Source organism: Perca flavescens, chromosome 2 (genome assembly GCF_004354835.1).
Source record: "Perca flavescens isolate YP-PL-M2 chromosome 2, PFLA_1.0, whole genome shotgun sequence".
Lineage (NCBI taxonomy): Eukaryota > Metazoa > Chordata > Actinopteri > Perciformes > Percidae > Perca > Perca flavescens.
The window spans coordinates 18,285,545-18,304,720 of NC_041332.1; the positions used below are offsets into that span (position 1 = coordinate 18,285,545).

General features: G+C 40.9%; 1 protein-coding gene across 1 annotated transcript in view; it reads right to left on the reverse strand.

Annotated features, from left to right (window-relative positions):
* The window catches only part of LOC114567969 (cytoplasmic phosphatidylinositol transfer protein 1), an 88,355-nt gene extending 69,497 nt beyond the window's left edge, over window positions 1–18,858 (reverse strand). Inside the window, exon 1 of the mRNA XM_028597290.1 lies at window positions 18,552–18,858. Coding sequence (XP_028453091.1) covers window positions 18,552–18,599 — 48 coding nt within the window. The 5' untranslated portion in view covers window positions 18,600–18,858. The remainder of the gene's footprint in view (window positions 1–18,551) is intronic.
* Between the last annotated feature and the right edge of the window lie 318 nt (window positions 18,859–19,176).

Here is a 19,176-nt window from a genome sequence, read left to right on the forward strand (position 1 = left end):
ATAAGCTAAATATGTTTCAGATCATGCAGCACTTTCCTTTTTTGAAAAATGCTTCTCTTTAGCAGCAGCATTTCGACGGTGGATAAATCAGGTGCAACAGAAATATATAAAAAGGAAAATAAAATAAACAGAGAATGCATTTCAGTAATTGCATGCGATTTCTGGAATTTCTGAGGGGGCTTTGAGGGGCAGCCGAAGAGCTGAGCAGGCTGCTCATTAAGGCCTCTTTAGTTCTATTTAAAGAGCCGGCACATCTGCCCCGTTTGCCTTTCCAGGGCTGTAAAACCTGGAAAGTGAAAGGACAGTGAACGGTAATGAAAGAGAGGGGACATAGTATTTATGAGATGCATACTTAGATTGTTTGCACCAAAGACTTTAAATAAACAGAATGGTAATTGGATGTACAACATAAACCTTCTCAAGTGCTTATGTTTCCACTAGCTGGTACACTTAAAATGGCTGTCAAGAAACATTACACTGTTGTTATGGAAATTCTATGAAATTGAAGCACGAACAGTAAGCACCTTAAAGTCGTATTATGCAATTTTCACATGTCAGTGGCTCCAAATAGCATCCGTTTGAAATCCGAGGACTTTGATACCTCAAAATCTTCTACAACACAACACTAGTTGACTGCAGCACCGCACACTCGCGTTTACCAACCAAGCTGGTGATTGATGCTTTACATTGAAGGATACCAAGAAGAGAAAAAGAAACCTTAAAATGTTGACAAAGTACACATCTCTACTTTAATTCCTCACCTTTCCCACCAGTAGTTATAATGTTCAGGCCCACAGTATTTAGATAAAGCAGTACTGTATACTTTACTGAAAATATATGGACAAAATAAAATCAATATCACACAGATTTAAGCCATGAAACTTGTCTCCAACATGAACTGAAACCACCTCAATATGTATGTTGTGTATCAGTTCTACTTCTTATCTAATACTAGTTTGGATTCTTGTCATATTATTTGAGTAAGAGCGTGGCTGGTCAAGGTTGTTTGTACTCTATGTCAATCTTGGAATACACAATTCTGTTTTTGGTCTTTAACCCCATCATATACTGTATAACAAGAATGGCTCTGTAGTCATCAACAATGCGCTCCACTTTGTAGCAACAATTAAGATTTGTGTTGCCTCATATCACACATCACAGCGTCTGCTTAAGAACTTCATAAGTTCTTCTATTTGTTAACTTAAGTCAAGCCTTTGATAATCTCAACTCAAACACTCGCAATATTTTTCTACTAGACTGGCCTCGGCCTTCCAGAGGTCAATGAGTGTGCAGAAGTCAAGAGTTAAACTCTCTCACCAGTGTCTTGTCAAGCTCAGCCGGCCGGGAATGGCAGTCGGAAAGGGATCATAAAGGCTGCACTCATGAGACTTGAGGAGGAGGTCCCTATGGGTCAGCTCGCTACAACTGAGTCATGTACAATCCTTGTTACATAATCAGGTAATTGTATCATTACAACACGTCACAAGTCTGCCCTAAGGCTGCCATAACATTTTTTGGGCTCTTCGCACTGTGAAAAACAACCTCTATTGGAGGACTGACTATTGACACAAGTTTTACTGATATGAGTAACTTCGGCTAGATATAATATCACCATCATTGGACATAAAAAGTCACATAGTGGAAAAAAGGAACATAAACAGACAAAAACAAAAGTGTTTAGTGTCTGATTTAAAAAAAAAAAAGTGGGACTTTTCTTCCACCCTTTCAGATAGCTGACTGCCTGGGACCTTCAATGTGATTAACATTAGCATTATTGTCTTAATGAATAGAACATCTCTCTTCTTGTTTAACCAAACATTATTCCTTACACACACACACACACACACACACACACACACACACACACACACACACACACACACACACACACACACACACACACACACACACACACACACACACACACACACACACACACACACACACACACACACACACACACACACACAGCATTTTTGCTCCCTAATCCTGTAAATTACACTACAAATCAGCCATGGTCAGGGCTGACTCAGTTGAAGAGGACACTAAAATAGGGGAAATACACACACGCACACACACCGTTTTTTCTCTCTCTCGTCCTATCGCTCTCCTGCCAGCTGTCGAGACTCGCTGAACATCAACCTTCACTGTGAAGCCATTAAGATAAGACGTGGAGTTTATTAGCCTCATTTCAGCAGCATTCAGCGAGTTGATGATCTCCACGTTCCTTCATCTTAGTTCCCTTGTGTGGAAGGTCCATCTTTCCCCAGGCTTGTAGAGCACTGCTGTCCCTTAAAAACCTTGTCCCTACGAAGAACTCAACCTACTGGGAACTGAGACAAACCGGCTTGTTTTTCAGCTGACACCAGTGCAGTTCTGAATCTGTGCAATTGAACTAGAATTGCCGTCATGGGCCTATAAGAGTCTTTTTCCACAGTTTTTTAAGTTCAATAACTGCAACATCTTTCCAGAAGTCATCTAATCGTGTTAAAATTATCGTGATTTCAATATTGACCGAAATAATCGTGATTATATTTTTTTCCATAATCGAGCAGCCCTATTAATGAACGTCCGTTACATTCGAGCCATTGCCAAATTACTTAGAATTCCTCATGGGGGTGGCAGAAACTACGCACTATAGCTTTAAAGCAACAAATATTAGTAAATATATCTAGTGTAAACGTCAAGGGCTTCTGATGTCAGAATATTGAGGTCTATCAGCTATAAATATTTAAAAATTAAAAAAACCCTGTTCAAATGTCTTGAAAGATATGTGCAGCACGGCCCACTAGCATCTTTGTTCTCCTGACTTAAATGCATTCAACGCTGCTGGGAGGGTAATTGCTGCACACAGTGGGGTGAGAGCATAGACTGTATAAAACAGGGTGAGAGCCATCAAGGGATTAAAAGAAACATGATTTGGTTCTAGCTTCTCATTGAGAATTTGGAAAAGAAACATACAGTACTACTTCATTCAACATTTAAATGGACACATCTAAAGATAGCTATAGTTCTTTATTTTAAGGTTATTTTAATAGTGTTTTTCCAAATGTCTTAAATATGGATTAGTCATTAACAACAGTTTTAACTGGGCTAGTGGCATGGCTGTCGAGTCCATGGACAGAGGTGTCTGTCCAGCGTTTTTTTGGTCCATATTTCAACAACTATTGGATGCACTGGAATGAAATGTTGTGCAGATATTGATGATGCCCAGATGATTTCTCATACTGGCTTTGGTGATCCCCAGACTTTTCCTTCTAGCGTCACCAGCAGGTCAAAGTTTTCGCTTATCCTGTCAAATATCTCAACATCCCCTGGGTGGATCGGCAAAAGATTTTGCACAGACATCCAGCCACCATGAGGTTATTATTTGTGGTTTTGAGTGAAATGTCTCAACAACTATTGGATGGACTGCCATTCAATTTGGTACAGACATTAATGTTCCCTAAAAAAAGATAATAACCATAGTGTTTCCTATCAACTGCAGCTTTACTTTGTGTTTAGTGCTACACAGAACGCAAATATTAAGGCGTAAAAAAAAAAACGCCGCAATTTCTATCCGGATCAAGGTCAATTTATTTTAGCTTTCGCACCATGAATAAAGGCATCAACCATCACGTTGCACCTATTCTAATGAGAATTATAAATCAACATTGAAAGGCTCAATAGCCCGTACCAAGACGGCAAACTTTATTACTCCTTTCAACAATGACAAATGCCGGGCATATCAGAAGCTTCAATGTAAACAAAGATATGAGGGTGCTGTAAACACGTATGCTTACCCAAATTCCTCAGCACAGACAGAATGTGTTATGTGTTTACTGCCTCCGTGACCTTGGCAGGATGAGGCAGCACTGTGTTATCATACAACTGTTACGTCTCCTGTCTTTCATGGAGACAGAGTTGAAGTACTGCTCTGCCTGGAAAGGTTATGAGGTTTTGTTGGACACTCACCTGAATGAGACCTGTGGGTACCACAGTCTCAACATACTGTACATACCATGTGTTGGTAAGCTGGAAATTTCACCACACCTAATGCTTAATACGATTAAATAGCCCCCTAGAATCAAACTGCTCTTAGCAACATTGGACCACCTGAAAGCAACAGATTATTAATTTTATTTACCTGGAATATTAGCACAGTTTATTTACCCTCACATTTTTGTGTCTGAGCTAAAACATTGAAAACACACAGCGGGGAAAGAAGCGCTTGATGGTAAATCCCAGGCTTGAGGGAAGGTAAGACTCCATTATCTGCCTCATTATTTGACAGTTATATTTGGGATGCTCTTACTCTATAATGACTATAATCCATTCCGCTATGGGTGTAATGGTAGGGATGCATGGCACTGGTTGGTTACCATAGCAACGAGCAATGATTATGAACATTATGTGTCAGCATATAGCTTGTCTAGTGTGTGTGTGTGTGTGTGTGTGTGTGTGTGTGTGTGTGTGTGTGTGTGTGTGTGTGTGTGTGTGGGCAGAGCTGATAGTTCTTCAAAAGATGCATTGCACCTGTGTGTGGGCTGAAGGCATAGCAGAACAGCATGATGACCAATGTGCGCGAGTGTATTCTTATCCCGAGTGTAAAAGTATCCTCCGTAGTGGAAATAAAGCTTTCAAAAGTACAAAGCAGATTATATAACAGATTATATATTGCATAGCTGCTAAGTAATTAAATAAGCTTTGGAGAAAAAAAATACACAAAAACCTACACATGTACATTTATTCTCTTTTAAAGCTGTTGGAATGCATCTGTAAGAAGCCATGTTCTCCCCGGCACAATATTAAAGAGCCGCTCAGAAGCTACTGGCTGCATTAAACCATAGGTGAGACTTCCTTCTCAACTCTTCCCACCTTCTTCATATTTCATGCGACTACTCAATCTTCTCTCCACCTGTCTACCACTTTCCATGTGCATGCATTTTACAACAAGTAACTCGCATAGAATAATTTGCCGAACCTCCTCTCTTCATCTCCATCGGTCTGCCCTCATCCCGTCTTGATAAATCTCTGTTTTCTCATCTCTCGACAGACTGATCGAAAAGAAGCAGGAAAAGACGGGAGAAAAAGCCACTAAATTCCCTGCTCTGCTTCCTCTTTTGCCCTTGTACCATATCGGAGTCTGTCTGTGGAGTTAAAGCAGGGACTAGCAGCTACTACACAAGTACAGGTTGTAAAAAAATAAATAAATAAAAAAACAGCTCTGTGCCTGTGAACACGTACACATATACAAATACACACGCTACGCAAGTGAAACTAAAGAGGATGAGAAAGGACCACCACAACATTAAATTACATTTGATCAGATGACAACTCACTCTTCATAGCCTCCAGTGTCAAAAGCTAGTCAGAAATAAAAGGGAAACAGATAATACAGCCAAAGCCCTAATCAGTGTGAGAGCACATACTACATGGCTGGCCACTGATAGTGTTGCCAAATAAACACAAGGCCACTTTAAAGCCATTTTCGCGCTCAAGTGACAGCATTATTAATGCAAAATTTGCTGAAGTAATGGAGATATTACAAGCCTAAATCGCACAATGTGTTTATGTGGAGCTTGTGATAATGTTTCTCCTAAGCCTCTTCGAAAGAGGATCACATTCTGGGTTGACTTGAGGATTACAGTACAATAGAAATTTGCATGCTGTGCTGCATTCAAACTTTATTTGCTGGCCAGTATTAGTTGTGTTTGGTCACTTCTGGACATTGTAGCAACAGAAAGTCTGGGTCTTGTGTAAAATTACAAAGCCCCATATTTGAGTGGGTGGAGTGGGTTTTATATTTAGACTACCTTGGACAAATTAAAAGCTAAAAGTAGATGCCAATAGTCCTGATTATCCTTCCCAGATAGAAAGGCAGCCCAAAGATTTAGGAAGAAAAAGACAAAAAGTGTACAAAGATTGGACCAAAAAATGATGAGGGCTTTGCTAATTATTAGCATCTTAACATGATTAACCTACTATTAACATGCTAACATTTAATTGATTTAGCCAGTATGCAGCAGAGCAGAAACAATAAGTCGATCAATCCATGGGTCAATTGGATAATCAATAAAGAAAATTGGCAACTATTTTGATAATCGATTAATCAAGTCATTATTCAAGCAAAAATACCAGACTTTCTCTGGCTCTGCCTTTGCAGTTGTGTTCTGCTTTTTCCGGTTTGCGCAAGTCTTAACACTATGATTAATACGAGTCACATGAGAATCATATCACTACATCATCATGAATTTACCATCATAATTTCTGACGCTGTATGACTTCCATGGAAGCACAAGTACAATTTTGTTTCCATTGGCATTGACTTGGCATTCCAGGCATCACCACATCCAGGAAAAGAATAAACCATTCCATGTAGTTCCTGTCGCCTTTCCTGTCATTGCTCAACCAAAGCCTGTGAAATCTCCTCTGATAAACAACAAAGAAATGTCCGCTTGTAGGTGCTTGGCTGAGTGCAGCAAATGAATGTCAAGTGCTGTAAAGAGGCTGTGAAGCTTCATCTCTCACATAATTCCATTAACACACCCTCATCTTCTGTCCAGCCTGTCAGTCTTTTACCATATTTGTACATATTTGGGTGACATTCATTTTATACAAAAGGTCCATTGACAATTATACAAATAAAGACTAGATAGAAGACTGAATCTTTTAAATGTTGATGTACAACAAATGAAAGTAAAAGATTGTTGTTTTTTTTATAACCTCAGCAGCATGCCGTTTCAGCCATTCAGCCAAATATGGTGTGAGCACATGAACCCAGAGTAGTAACAGTAAGCAGTTTCAGTAAAGATGTCCACAGTGAACACCGCGAGAAAAGAAGTGGCTTTGGTCTACAGAATCAGCTGCTTTGTCTCTATTTTCAACCACACGTTACAGATTTAGCAGCCACCTTCAGACGGTTGCTGCTGGTAGAAAACAACTCTTATTCCTCCTGTCATTCGCTGGTGCAGCAGAGAGATGGTAATATGATCGTGAAGTTATTCTTTTTAAACTAATAGGCTAACAACAGTTATAGCAAATCTGTGTTATACAGAGCTTTCAAAATTAACCCAATAATAACAAATTTCCCCAGTGGACAATAAAGACTATCAGTCTATCTAATAACAAGTTCTGTGATTTGAGCCTCAGGCTGCACCGTAGTTTTAGGCATCAGGAAGCAATGCAGCAGTAACGTTCTGGATGGCTAGCAGAAACCGTTAAGTGCTCCGTGTTAACATCCAGGGGATCACCAAACTGTGTAAGTGTATCCAGATTTCTTTATATAGGCCTTATTGTATTCTAATTTTATTTTAGAAGTTATCTGTTGTTGTTGTGGCTGATACTGGGGCAGGGCCATTATAGAAAAGAAGGAAATTAAACAAAGAACAACTACAAGCTAAAAAGGTAACAGACGACGGGCAAAAACTAGAGTCAATCTCGGTTGGGCTTTTTACAGATGGGGACAATTACAGAATTGTAAATGCTTCAACACCCGCACCAAATTGGCCCTCAGGTATGTAATATGTTTATGCCATTCGTGAAATAACTTTACAATGCACAATGTGGTCATACGTCAGTAGCCTACATTATAGGACGTCCCTCTTGCATTTAGCGCCCGGTTTTTATTTATTTTCAGTCCGTGTTTGTGTTGGCCTACTATTTTCTTTTCCCTTGTCCCCCTGTACTTGTGTAAAGTGTCCTTGGGTTTTATGCAATGTGCTACATAAAAAATAAAAGTTATTATTACTTACGTTGCTACAACAAACTCTTAATGCTTTGGCTCGCGACACAGTGACAGTGATTACGTTTCCCGGTTTAGCTCACGATACAGCCAAAGTCAGATTAGCCTAAAAATCTAGACGCACACTAGCGGCAGCAAATTTAATTTGCAGCCAGGGGGGGTCTAGCAACTCTCCGTTGCTTGCGAGCTGGAAAAACCAAACTCTGGTCAGGCCAATCACGTCGTGTATAGAGTCGGTGGGCGGGCTTATGGCTGCTGGTGCCGGGAACAGCGGTCTTCTGGAAGACTTGGAGTTAAGCTTTTCTTTGAGAAAAGAACAAAGAACGGCACTGAAATCATTCTTAAAAAAGGAAGATGTGTTCGGAGTTTTGCCAACCGGATACAACAAAAGTTTAATATATCAACTAGCTTCGCTACCTTCTTCGTTGCTCTGCTTGGAGCTATCCGATTGCGTGCAGAGGGAATTTGAAAGACAACGGTTTATCCCGCCCCTTGGACTGAGCCCTGCTAATGGTGAGTTCCCAGACCCAACATCTTGATGTGGGTCTGGCTTGTCAGGCTACTTTCAGATGGTTCTCTCAACAAGACTAAAGTTATTTTCATGTACTGTCATTGTGAATTAAATTTCCACCGGAGTATGTTGAGTCTTAAATACCCCTTCAGCATTAAAAACTTTCACAACAAATAAAAACATTGTGATTCATAACTAATGGACAATCGTGCGATTAAATATTTTAATCACTTGACAGCCCTACCATTTTATTAAGGAGAAAACACAAAAGAGCACAAGAATCAAACACTCCCAATGAATTCCAAAAAGCCATCATCAGGATTTTACTCTATTTCAGAATGTTAGGAAACAGTGTTACACTTCACCAGCACACTGAGCTCATCATTCATAATCTGAGCATCTCAGGGCTGGAGTGGTGAATGCTGCTATCGAGGTGCAGGTTGCCAAACAGCTTACATGATACAGTAAAGATAATTATGTGCCCCTGTGATGGGAGTATGCAAGTTGCTGTTAAATAATAGAAACAAGCACACTTCTACTCTAAAGTGTGGGTGTTACTAGGGGTGGGCGATATATATCGTTTACGATAATATCGTCATTGTTGTGTTAACGATGTGCAAATTGACATTATCGAGTATTTAAATTACTAAGAAAAAAACACTTCAAAACACGTATTGGAACGCTACACATTCACTCATGTCAACAAAGATGGCGGCGCGCGATTGTGCAGCGGCTACTATCTCTCCTGTCGGTGTATATTTATACAAGTACAGACACACTGAACTAATCAATATAGGACTACGATACAACACAGCTGTTACGAGAGCTTTCCAGGCGGCTCATAACATCCCGGAGGACACAGCCAGACCAGGCGCTGCACGTTGTTGTCGGCGCTAGCACGCCAAGCTAGCTACCGGCAGGATTGAGAAAATAACTACGGCAAGAGTCAGACCAGAGGCGGAGGACTGCATTTTTGTGCATAATGAATGGCGTACCAACAGCAGGATCGTTGCCCTGCACGGCTCACCTGACCTGGAGCCCTGTCGGTAATATACAGGCCATTTTATTTACCACGAAAACGGCCCAATGCCGTCTACATAGCCCCCGATGCTAACGTTAGCACAAGTTTGGCTCACTGCTAACCATAGTGAACAAACTGCAGCGCGGGGGAATACATATTATAGCAGGGGACTTTAACAAGGCGTCCTTAAAGTCTGTACTCCCCCAGCTTTTTCCAGCATGTAGATTGTGTTACTAGAGGGAAGAACACACTAGACCATGTATACTCGAACATCAAGAAAGCACACAGAACTGCTCCTCTCCCTCACCTGGGCCAGTCAGATCACATAAACTACTCCTGATCCCAGCATAAGTCTCGGTCAGAAAGACTATACAGCCAATTAGACGGACTATCAAAACCTGGCCTGACACTGCCCTATCACAGCTCCAGGACTGCTTCCAATAAGGACATGGTTGTGTGCAATATGTTACAGAACAGAGCCCACTGTTTATTGTTATGATTTCATCTTGCTTGTATGCTGCACAATTTACATTACAGCAGAGGTGTACAACTGAATGTGTACTCAGAGTTCAATGTTCCTACACTAGTTCAATTAGTATTAGTATAGTAGTATTTTGTCTTTGAATTGTTTTTACTTGAATACTTAAATTTTAAAGAAAATAAATAAGAACTGTTTTCATTCAACATTGTGCCCATTATTATCATCAGTGATTAATTAACTCAGACTTTTAAAAAACACATTTTTAAAGTATATCGTCTAATTATCGTATCGTCAAAATCGGAAAAAATATAAAATATTTTTTGTCCATATCGCCCACCCCTATTTGTTACACAGATAAATGAAACTGCCCCTCTCCAGACTGCGACTGTCAGAAAGGCGTGACAATCTCATGTAGCTCTCGTGTTATGAAACAGCCTTTCTGGAGATACCACACACACACACACACACACACACCGAGGAAATGAGAATGGGCCTCATCCGTGGATAATGGTCCATCACAACCCATGATGGTTTCCTCTAGAAGAGTAAATGGCAGTAAATAGGATGTTGATTGAATCACAGCATTGTCATGTATACCAGATGACAAAAAAGGCATTGTACCTTACCATGACACCAAAGAAACAAACAGCGATCTAACAAGCCCCATTTACTAAACAAACCCTGGAGAAGATGGGAGGGGTCTAAACATGAAGAGAGAAAACAATATTCTGAATGAATGGGTAGCAGTGGACATCATGACACTAGCTTGGATACCTTGGAGCTTTTATGTCATATCTAGGGTTGGTTGATGTGCTATGGAAGTCAGCAGGATAGTGTAATAATCAGGAAGCTAAGCCATAATCCAAGGGTGGATCCCCACTGTTGGCAAACATCCACCTAATTGACAATAACCTCGACCTACCTCTGTGAACGGGAACAATGGGGTCAGTAAAGTCTCACTTTACAAAGCTTTATATTACATTACGCATTCTAAATGCAGGAACGCCCAGCCCTCCAAGCACAATGTTTTCTTTAATTACCATGCCTAAAAAAAACAGCTTGATTTGTCTGGAAGGTAGCCTTGCTGTCATCGCTGAGTTATAGCACGTTTGTTCTCACTGCTTTCCAGCTCTCCCAGCCTGTGGATACATGAAATTAACTGCTGGCGTCATGGAAACATGTTCCAGGATTGAACAAAGGTAACCAATCTTGTTAAAGAGCCCTTATTAAAAGGGGGTTTTAACAAACCAGCAATCGGCAAAGCGTTTTTTTTTTCTCCAACATGAATGAGGTAACCAGGGGGAAGAGACAGTAGTGCCAACAATGATGAAACCTTCTACTTCCTTTTGTGAAAATATGTCCCAAATAAACTGTTTTCATCCACTTAATAGTGCCTCAGGACATGGAAGGTAATGTTGTGTGAAATGGTTTACATTGTCAATGTCATGCTTGAGGCCTGAGACCACGACTGTACAAGATGAACACTTCTATACACATTTATGACAGATAATCCCTCGTGGGTGAAAGCACAATATGACACAGCAGTTCTTATCCCATTACAGGACTTCATGTGTCCACTACAATACAATACCACTGCATCAGGCGCTGACTGCACTGTGTGAGTCCAAATTAGGCTTTAGTAGGGGTGTGACGAGACGCTTACTCCACGAGACGAGACACATCACGAGATTGGGTTCACAAGAACGAGACGAGACGAGATTTTTTAAAAAAATGTAAAGAAATCCTCAATGATGAAATATATGAATGGAAAATAGTTTTTTTATTCAACTGACCTTGGCTTCTTTGTAGAGGTTTGGGACTACAGTGCGAGTTAAATGCGCGCGTGATGGGATGACGTACCTCGTTTCCAGTGTGTGGAGGAGTCGCCGAAATCCGACATTTTCCACCACAGAAAATGGCCTCATATGAGCTGCAATGAAAACGCCTATGTCCCTCGTTATTGCCGTGGCTCTTGCACTTACCGGTGGCAGAGATGCAAAGGCTTTTAGAGTTGTTTGCCCTTTTAATGTTTTCGTCGTGGGTGCAGTAGTTAGTAGAGAGCGGTGGTGGTGCTGTAAGTGTTTTTGCATAGTGCTCGTGTTAGCCGCGGTATACGGCATTTTTTTCTTACAATGTTTACATATTGCGTTCGTCTTGTCTGTCACTCTTTCGCCGTTTATTATTTCCGCAGGAAAACCAAAATGTTGCCACACAAATGATTTAAAAGTGGCAGGGGGATCTTCAATAGTAATAGGCGATCACATCGCCTCACGAGACAACTTTTCACCTCGACGAGAAATCTCGTCACGTTTTAATCTCGCGAGATCTCGTAAAACGAGATCTCGTCACACCCTTAGGCTTTAGTAATGTGTAAGGTTTTTGGCAAATGTGAGGCACACTACATTAGAAGATATTTATTATCTTGAATGAATTCTGGCGAGACCGTTACTTGCAGGGACGTTAACGCCTTGAAAAATGCCAACATGAGCCAGCAACTCCAGCCATCCATCCATCCAGCGATTCATTCAAGCAGCCAGCGTCACACACCCTCCCATTTATACAATCATCCATCCCAGAGTCAAACCATCTAACCTCTCAGCCTGCCAACAGCACCAAAACAAGCAACCTCCCCTTTGCAAAAAGTCATTACAGAATCTCAAAGGCGATTTAACGTACCCACATGCTACCTGTTTACCATTCATTCAAAACTGCACGCACACTCATAAATATGCAAAGTGGAAACGGGAAGAGCGGTCTTTAATTCTGGGGTTGAACCAACTGTTCTGAGGTCTGCTACAAATGCCCAAATTGTGATCAAGTACTTTACTGATTTGAATAGAAAGCATGGTGGCCAAAACTGGTTAAACCTTTTGGGTTAACTGTGCATAATGACAGCCAATGTTCCCCCAGCAGGGGTCTCAGAGCAGATAACATGATTTTGCAATGAGATTGTGCCATAATCCTTCGGTTATTGACAGAGCTAAAACCCTGTCATACACAAGGTTATAATCGTTAACGAAAACGAACGAAATAACGAAAACTAGGTGGGAAAAAAACATTGTCATAAACTAGAAATAAAAATAAAAACGAGGCATTACAAAAAACGATAACTAACTAAAACTGTAATGTCTGTTTGCAAAACTAGCTGAAATAAAATAATCAAGTAAATGTCCTTAGTTTTCGTCTTTGTCAATGTCTTTCATAGAGCAAATAACGTTATATATTTTAGAGTTGACATTTGCGACCATAGACCTGTTTAATACAGTCTATGCCAAAGACATAGTTTCCGACTGGGAACCCAGAAATTCCGACATTCCATGTCAAATTGAACACGACATAGTCCATGCCCCTCACCTGGCATCATGGCATTATAAAAGCAAGTGCCTTGCAGTGGCAGGTGGTAAAGTATGGGGATAATTTATTAAAGGGAAAAATCCCACGAATTTGACAGTACATTTGAGAAGCGCGCACAAGGAGGATAACCTAGCTTACCTTAACAGGGTAAAGGAGAACGCAAAGGCCCCTTTCAACGTAACAGAAGCTAACCCCGGTACAGGACATGGATGTATGGGTACAGGACCAGGCAGCATGACGGAGACAACAGCAGGACAGAGAACACTACAGGCATGCTTTCACTGGCGAGCCAGAAGCTGCTGGTTAGTAAATACGCAGGAACACCAAAAGCGGGAGAAAGCGTGGGTTAATATATGTGTGTTGATACTGGGATGTCTACACAACAGTTGATGGACTTCAAAACATTCGCCACTTTACTCGAACCAAAGTTCAAAACACCTGTTCATGTATGTCTTCTTTAGTCTATTGGCTATTTAAGTTTTTTCCTGGCACACATCACTTACACACTTTGCACTTGCTGTGGCGTCTTGTGTAGATCGTTTACATATTTGTGCTCATCAGATGTACTAGTGTTATTGTTGAATACATTGTGAATACATATTTCTAAAATTGTATGATGTTTTTGTTGAGTTATTATTACACAATACTTTTTCTGACCTTTTTGAATCTTGCTTTGTCAGGACAAATAACCCATATTACAAAAAATACACTAAAACTAACACTAAAACTAAGCATTTTCAAAAACTAAAAACTAAACTAGCAAACCCGCTTTAAAAACTAATTAAAACTAAACTGGATTTGAAAACGAAAAAACAAAATAAAAATAAAAACTAATGAGAAATGCAAAACTATAATGACCTTGGTCATACAGCCATTCGGCAAATGGGTACGACTGTCTTGTGACTACATCAAACAGATACAAAAGACATGGATGTTGAGTTAATTCAGCTTTCAATGTGTGTCTTTTCACCGGCCTTCACTGAATGTCAATATTCTTTGAGTCACTACGGTTAATGGAAGTAAAAAAAGACCAGCGTCAGGTTTGTTTTTCCCTGTAGAAACCTTATTCAGCTAATACCCTCTAGGTGATTGTAAATCTGAGCACAAGTCTAAGCGGTCTCCGGTGCACCGTGCAGAAGAAGCTATTAGAGTGCGAAGTCTAAGTTGTGATAAAAACGTCTGATTTACCAACCCAGGCCACGTTAATGGGTGAAAATGGGTTTTGAAAGCAGGCGTGTTGCAGTAGACACACAGTGAATCTCATGTCAGCCAGAGGTTGGGCAAAGTCAGCATTTTTCTCGTGAGCTTGAAAAAGGGCATGTCAGCCAAAGACAGGGAGGTGCAAGTGAGAGCTACTGCAGCAGAAAAAGACATAATGGTAGAAAGACACAGAGCAGGAGAAAGAACACATCTATCTGCGTCTCCTGTGATGCATCACCTCTCTATCCTTCCAAGGAAAGAAATGGCCACAGTGGCTGACGAATCGCCCCGCTCGCAGGAGAAGAACAGAGCAGAGTTATTCCCAAGGGACTGAAAAAGGGAAAGTTATTATTTCTTAGCTAAGTGGTTCTGGTTCGAGTTACAACTAAATCTTGTCTGAGATGGAACCAATATTAAACACAGAAGCTACACTGTGACTGAACCTCTTCAAAGTTATAGACTTCTTGATGTGGTTACACCGAGTCATCCTGACCCTTCTTTATCACACAATGAAAATTAGGCTAAAACTAAATAAAAAATGTGTCAAGATGTTCCAGGGAGGACGATATTGTTGATATTTGTATAAAGTACCACAAAATTAATGATCTAGTTGGCAACCTTGCCAGAAATGACAAGCGCTTTCTTGAGAGTTAGGTGATACGTGTCCATTTAATATGAAGCTACAGCCAGCAGCCATCTAGTTCATCGTAGCATAAAGATGGGAAACAGCTAGCCTTTTAATAGCCAGGACTATTTCCTGGCCCGGAGCAGTGGATCCCGGTGTCGCCACTGTTTGCCTGGCAACCTCACAGTAACAACAAGACTCCAGGTGACAATAACCCCCATAGAACCACAACACTTAGATTTTTGTACCAAACAACGAGATATAATGTGTTAATTGTTAAGTTGTAGGTGGATTTTTTTACCCTGTTTTCCATGTTTCTAGTCTTTATGCTAGGCTAAGCAAAATGTTGAACTATTTCTTTAACATAAAGAAACTGTTGGAGATTACTTATTTTTTTAATTTATCAACCAAAAGTTTACCCCAAAGAGAGAAGCCATTACTTGAAATTCTTTGGAAGTAAAAGAATGAAGAAAATGCAAGGAAGAAAGGCAGCAGTAACCAGGCACACAGCCAGACAGGCAAGACAGAGAACAGCTCTGGTACCGCTAAATGATTTCTTCATTGTGTATGGTGTTTGTTAAACTTGTACAAACACTGCAAGGATAGCTGTCCAACATCTGCAGTAGTAAGGCTGTGATGATGCAACACAGCCGAGCAGCAAACAGTAATCTCTTCCCAGAGACAATACGCAGAAAGACGTGACCTTGCATGTCCTCATGACGCCAAATCTAACACACACACATACACACGTACACACGTACACACATACACACATACACACATACACACATACACACATACACACACACACACACACACACACACACACACACACACAGGAAAAAAATAAAAACTCTCCCAGAACTTGCTGCATTACCTGCACTCCTCCCCCTTATCTTTCCATCCTTTCTGCCATCCGTCTGTCCCTGTCCCCTAAACCCCTCAGCAGTCGACACCAAGCAGTTTATCCTTATACTCGCCATGCATTTACACCAGCTGATAAACAGAATTATTTGCAGCTTGAACTGGTTCTTAATCATAAGTCGGATGGCCATATCACGATTTAGGTTTGGCCTGCAATGTGAAGGTTTTTCTCTGTAGCAATTTACATTGACAGGAAGTTGCATTCATACAGCAGGTGGTGAAGAAAGAAAGAAAGGAAGAAAGAAAGAATCCTGTATATGTTCATATTTGATCACAGATTGAGCCTTTAATTACACTGTTCTTGCTTCTCATGTGTTCACAAGTTCAACAGACGTGACAAAAAAGCTTTCACTACTCTTCTGGGTTTTACAAACATGCACTGTGAATGCTCAAGGTTGATATACTGAACAGAAATGTACACACACACACACACACACACACACACACACACACACACACACACACACACACACACACACACACACACACACACACACACACACACACACACACACACACACACACACACACACCTCAAGGCGCATTCCTCCCATGACACCCTTGAAGATGATGTTTCCCATCAGTCAGTGGTGTAACCATAGACTGTAAAAATAATGGACGTAGCATCAGTGATGTCACCCATTGGTTTGTGGACGGCCGTTTTGAAGCCGAGAGTTTGCATTTTAGTTGTCAACATCTTGGGTATTTTGGAGAAAGAAGTGACCATATTTGGACAAGAGGACTGGCTAAGAAGGATTGAAGTGGCTTGTCCCTTAAATTACCAGCTAAGGCTAATGCTAACAAGACATTTTTAGGGTGAAAAACATGTAACTACACAATTAACCATGATGAAGTGAAAAACACACCGTGTCAAAGTTAAGGACAAAGTTCAAAACATGAACAGCACCCAAAAACAAGTTCACGGCTACTTTAATGTACATAGTGGCATGGCTAGCATTGCTAGGCTTTTATCCTGATTGGCAGGTCGGTGTCTAGCCACGTCCTAAAGCATCCCGTTTTATCGTCTACTTTAAAACGGACTTCTTTTTGGAGCCAGTAGAGTCGCCCCCTCCTGAAAATTAGCAGGCTGAAGGTACTTCCGCATTGGCTTCACTTTTCAGACCCGGAAGTTGCTGCTTGGATGTAACGCTTCCTTTCACTGCTTGTACCACTGGCAGCCTAGTGGTGGCCAGAGGGAAAAACTAATTCATTGTTCTGCTTTAAACCTGCACTTGGCAAGACTTTCATGTAAATGTGCAGCCATTTCTGTCAGCCTATAATACAACGCAGGAATGCATCTCATTCCATATCACTCCACAGTGATCTCAATTCCTAGAATGCCTTTTAAGAGCCTGTAGAAAAATGGGCATTCATTTGATGCAGTAAGATGCAGGTTACATGTTGGTGGACCATCACAAGAGGAAGACTGAAGGGAAGGAGATGTGAAAAAAAGATGTGTAAAAGTTTTGAAAGCAAGCGGTCTAGTGTCTCTCCCTTTCCTTCCTAAAAATAACTTTGTTGGAATAAAAGAAAATGATTTGGCAAAGGCACTGCTTGTCTTAGCTTTCTTAAGCCCCTCCAGAGAAGAGCAAATCGCACTTTCATCTCAGCATCTGAATTGACAAGATGTCAGCGGAGACAGTGCGCTGCAGCCAGACCATTATTCCACCTGACTACCAGTCCTCAGATACAAGAAAACCCAACCAATGACAACCACACATCACTACAACACAAGCCACGGAGCGGAGTAAGAAAACAATGACACACATGGGTGATAATTGGAAAGGGGTGCTGTCTTGTTGTATAGCATGCATGTCAGGACAAGCCAGCAATCATCTTCACCATCTAATTTTCAGACTTAAGTCTTGAGACCAAACAGACAAATAGGCTTAACCTGGACAATGGCTCGGTCTTTTAGATACAATTAGTGAAGCACAAGGGCAACTGACCCCGACTAAGTGCAGAGACCCCTGCGCTGCAGTCAGTGCCATCATGTACAACCAATAAGGCAGCATGAATTTAATGTGTGTGTGTGTGTGTGTGTGTGTGTGTGTGTGTGTGTGTGTGTGTGTGTGTGTGTGTGTGTGTGTGTGTGTAGGTTGAAACCACAGCATAAGGACGTATATTGTGACTTCTAGGGTGCTGATCAGTGAGGTAATAACAGTTCATATTATTATGATACATATATTTTAATAGTCCACTCCAGCAATGAATATTATTATGATATCCTATAATAGATTTGTATTTTATAAAAATGTTTCATAGGGAGCGGAGTAAAGTGAACTGTTTGTTTATGATCTTCCTGAAACCGGCTTTAAATAGGATTGTTTAAGTTTTATTTATTTTTCTCCCTAGAGAAACAAAACAAACAAAAAGTAAATTGAGGCTCAGCAGAATGGTGTAAAAGGCTCCACAGATACGTGTTTGTAGTGACACAGGAAGAGTAAGACACAACATGAGCGAAAGGTCTAGGCCTGCGAAACGAAGTGCCTTTATAAGTTCATCTGAATTGTATTAAATGTGTTTCTCACACTCCATGTAACCTCCTCCTCCTCCTCCTCCTCCTCCTCCTGCCACAAGTCTGGGACAGCAAACCCAACGGTTAAACTGTCAAAGAGTTTCCTGAACAATTAGCGAACCTCAGTCGTGGTGAAAATGGCACAAACAAGTAAAACGGAAAAAAAAATAATAATAAATAAATAGAGAACTCACCTCCTCCACTGTGAGGGGCATGCATATCCTGTACTCCTTCAGCAACATCTTCTTCCCCCTCTGCGCGTCTCTCGTAGGCTTAATATTAACAATGTGTCAAACCAACCGAGTCAAATGTTCCCTCCGCCACCCGTGTGTAAGATCTGGATACTGTGTCAGCGCATGTGTGAGGATGGTTAGCCCGGGTTATGAAATACACCCGAGTTACGGCTGAGTTCTTTCATCAGAACCAACGGACACTCTCTCCGTGAACGTAGGGGCAGAAATGATCTCGGTTCCGTTCAGGATAGTCCCTTCCTATCACGCTGATGAGTCAAGCTAGGAGCGAACAGTGCCGAACAAGACCGGAAGCCGTAGGATTTTAGGGCTTCAAAATAAGAGTAGGATATTACATTTTGTCACGTTCGACGGCAGATGTCACTGTCGTCTGTTGTTTTTGTAGCCTACGTTACAGTCCGGAAAAGCTTACTGTGTCAGTTAATTTTGGTAATTCAAGTTTGTGAGGGAGCCCTGTGTCAAAATCTCGTTTTAGTAGCTTTATTATTTTTGGTTTATATTGTGCTCGTGATGTAGGCTATTCTTAATATAATTGTGTTTAATCAAATTAAAAATAAGTATTATTTTT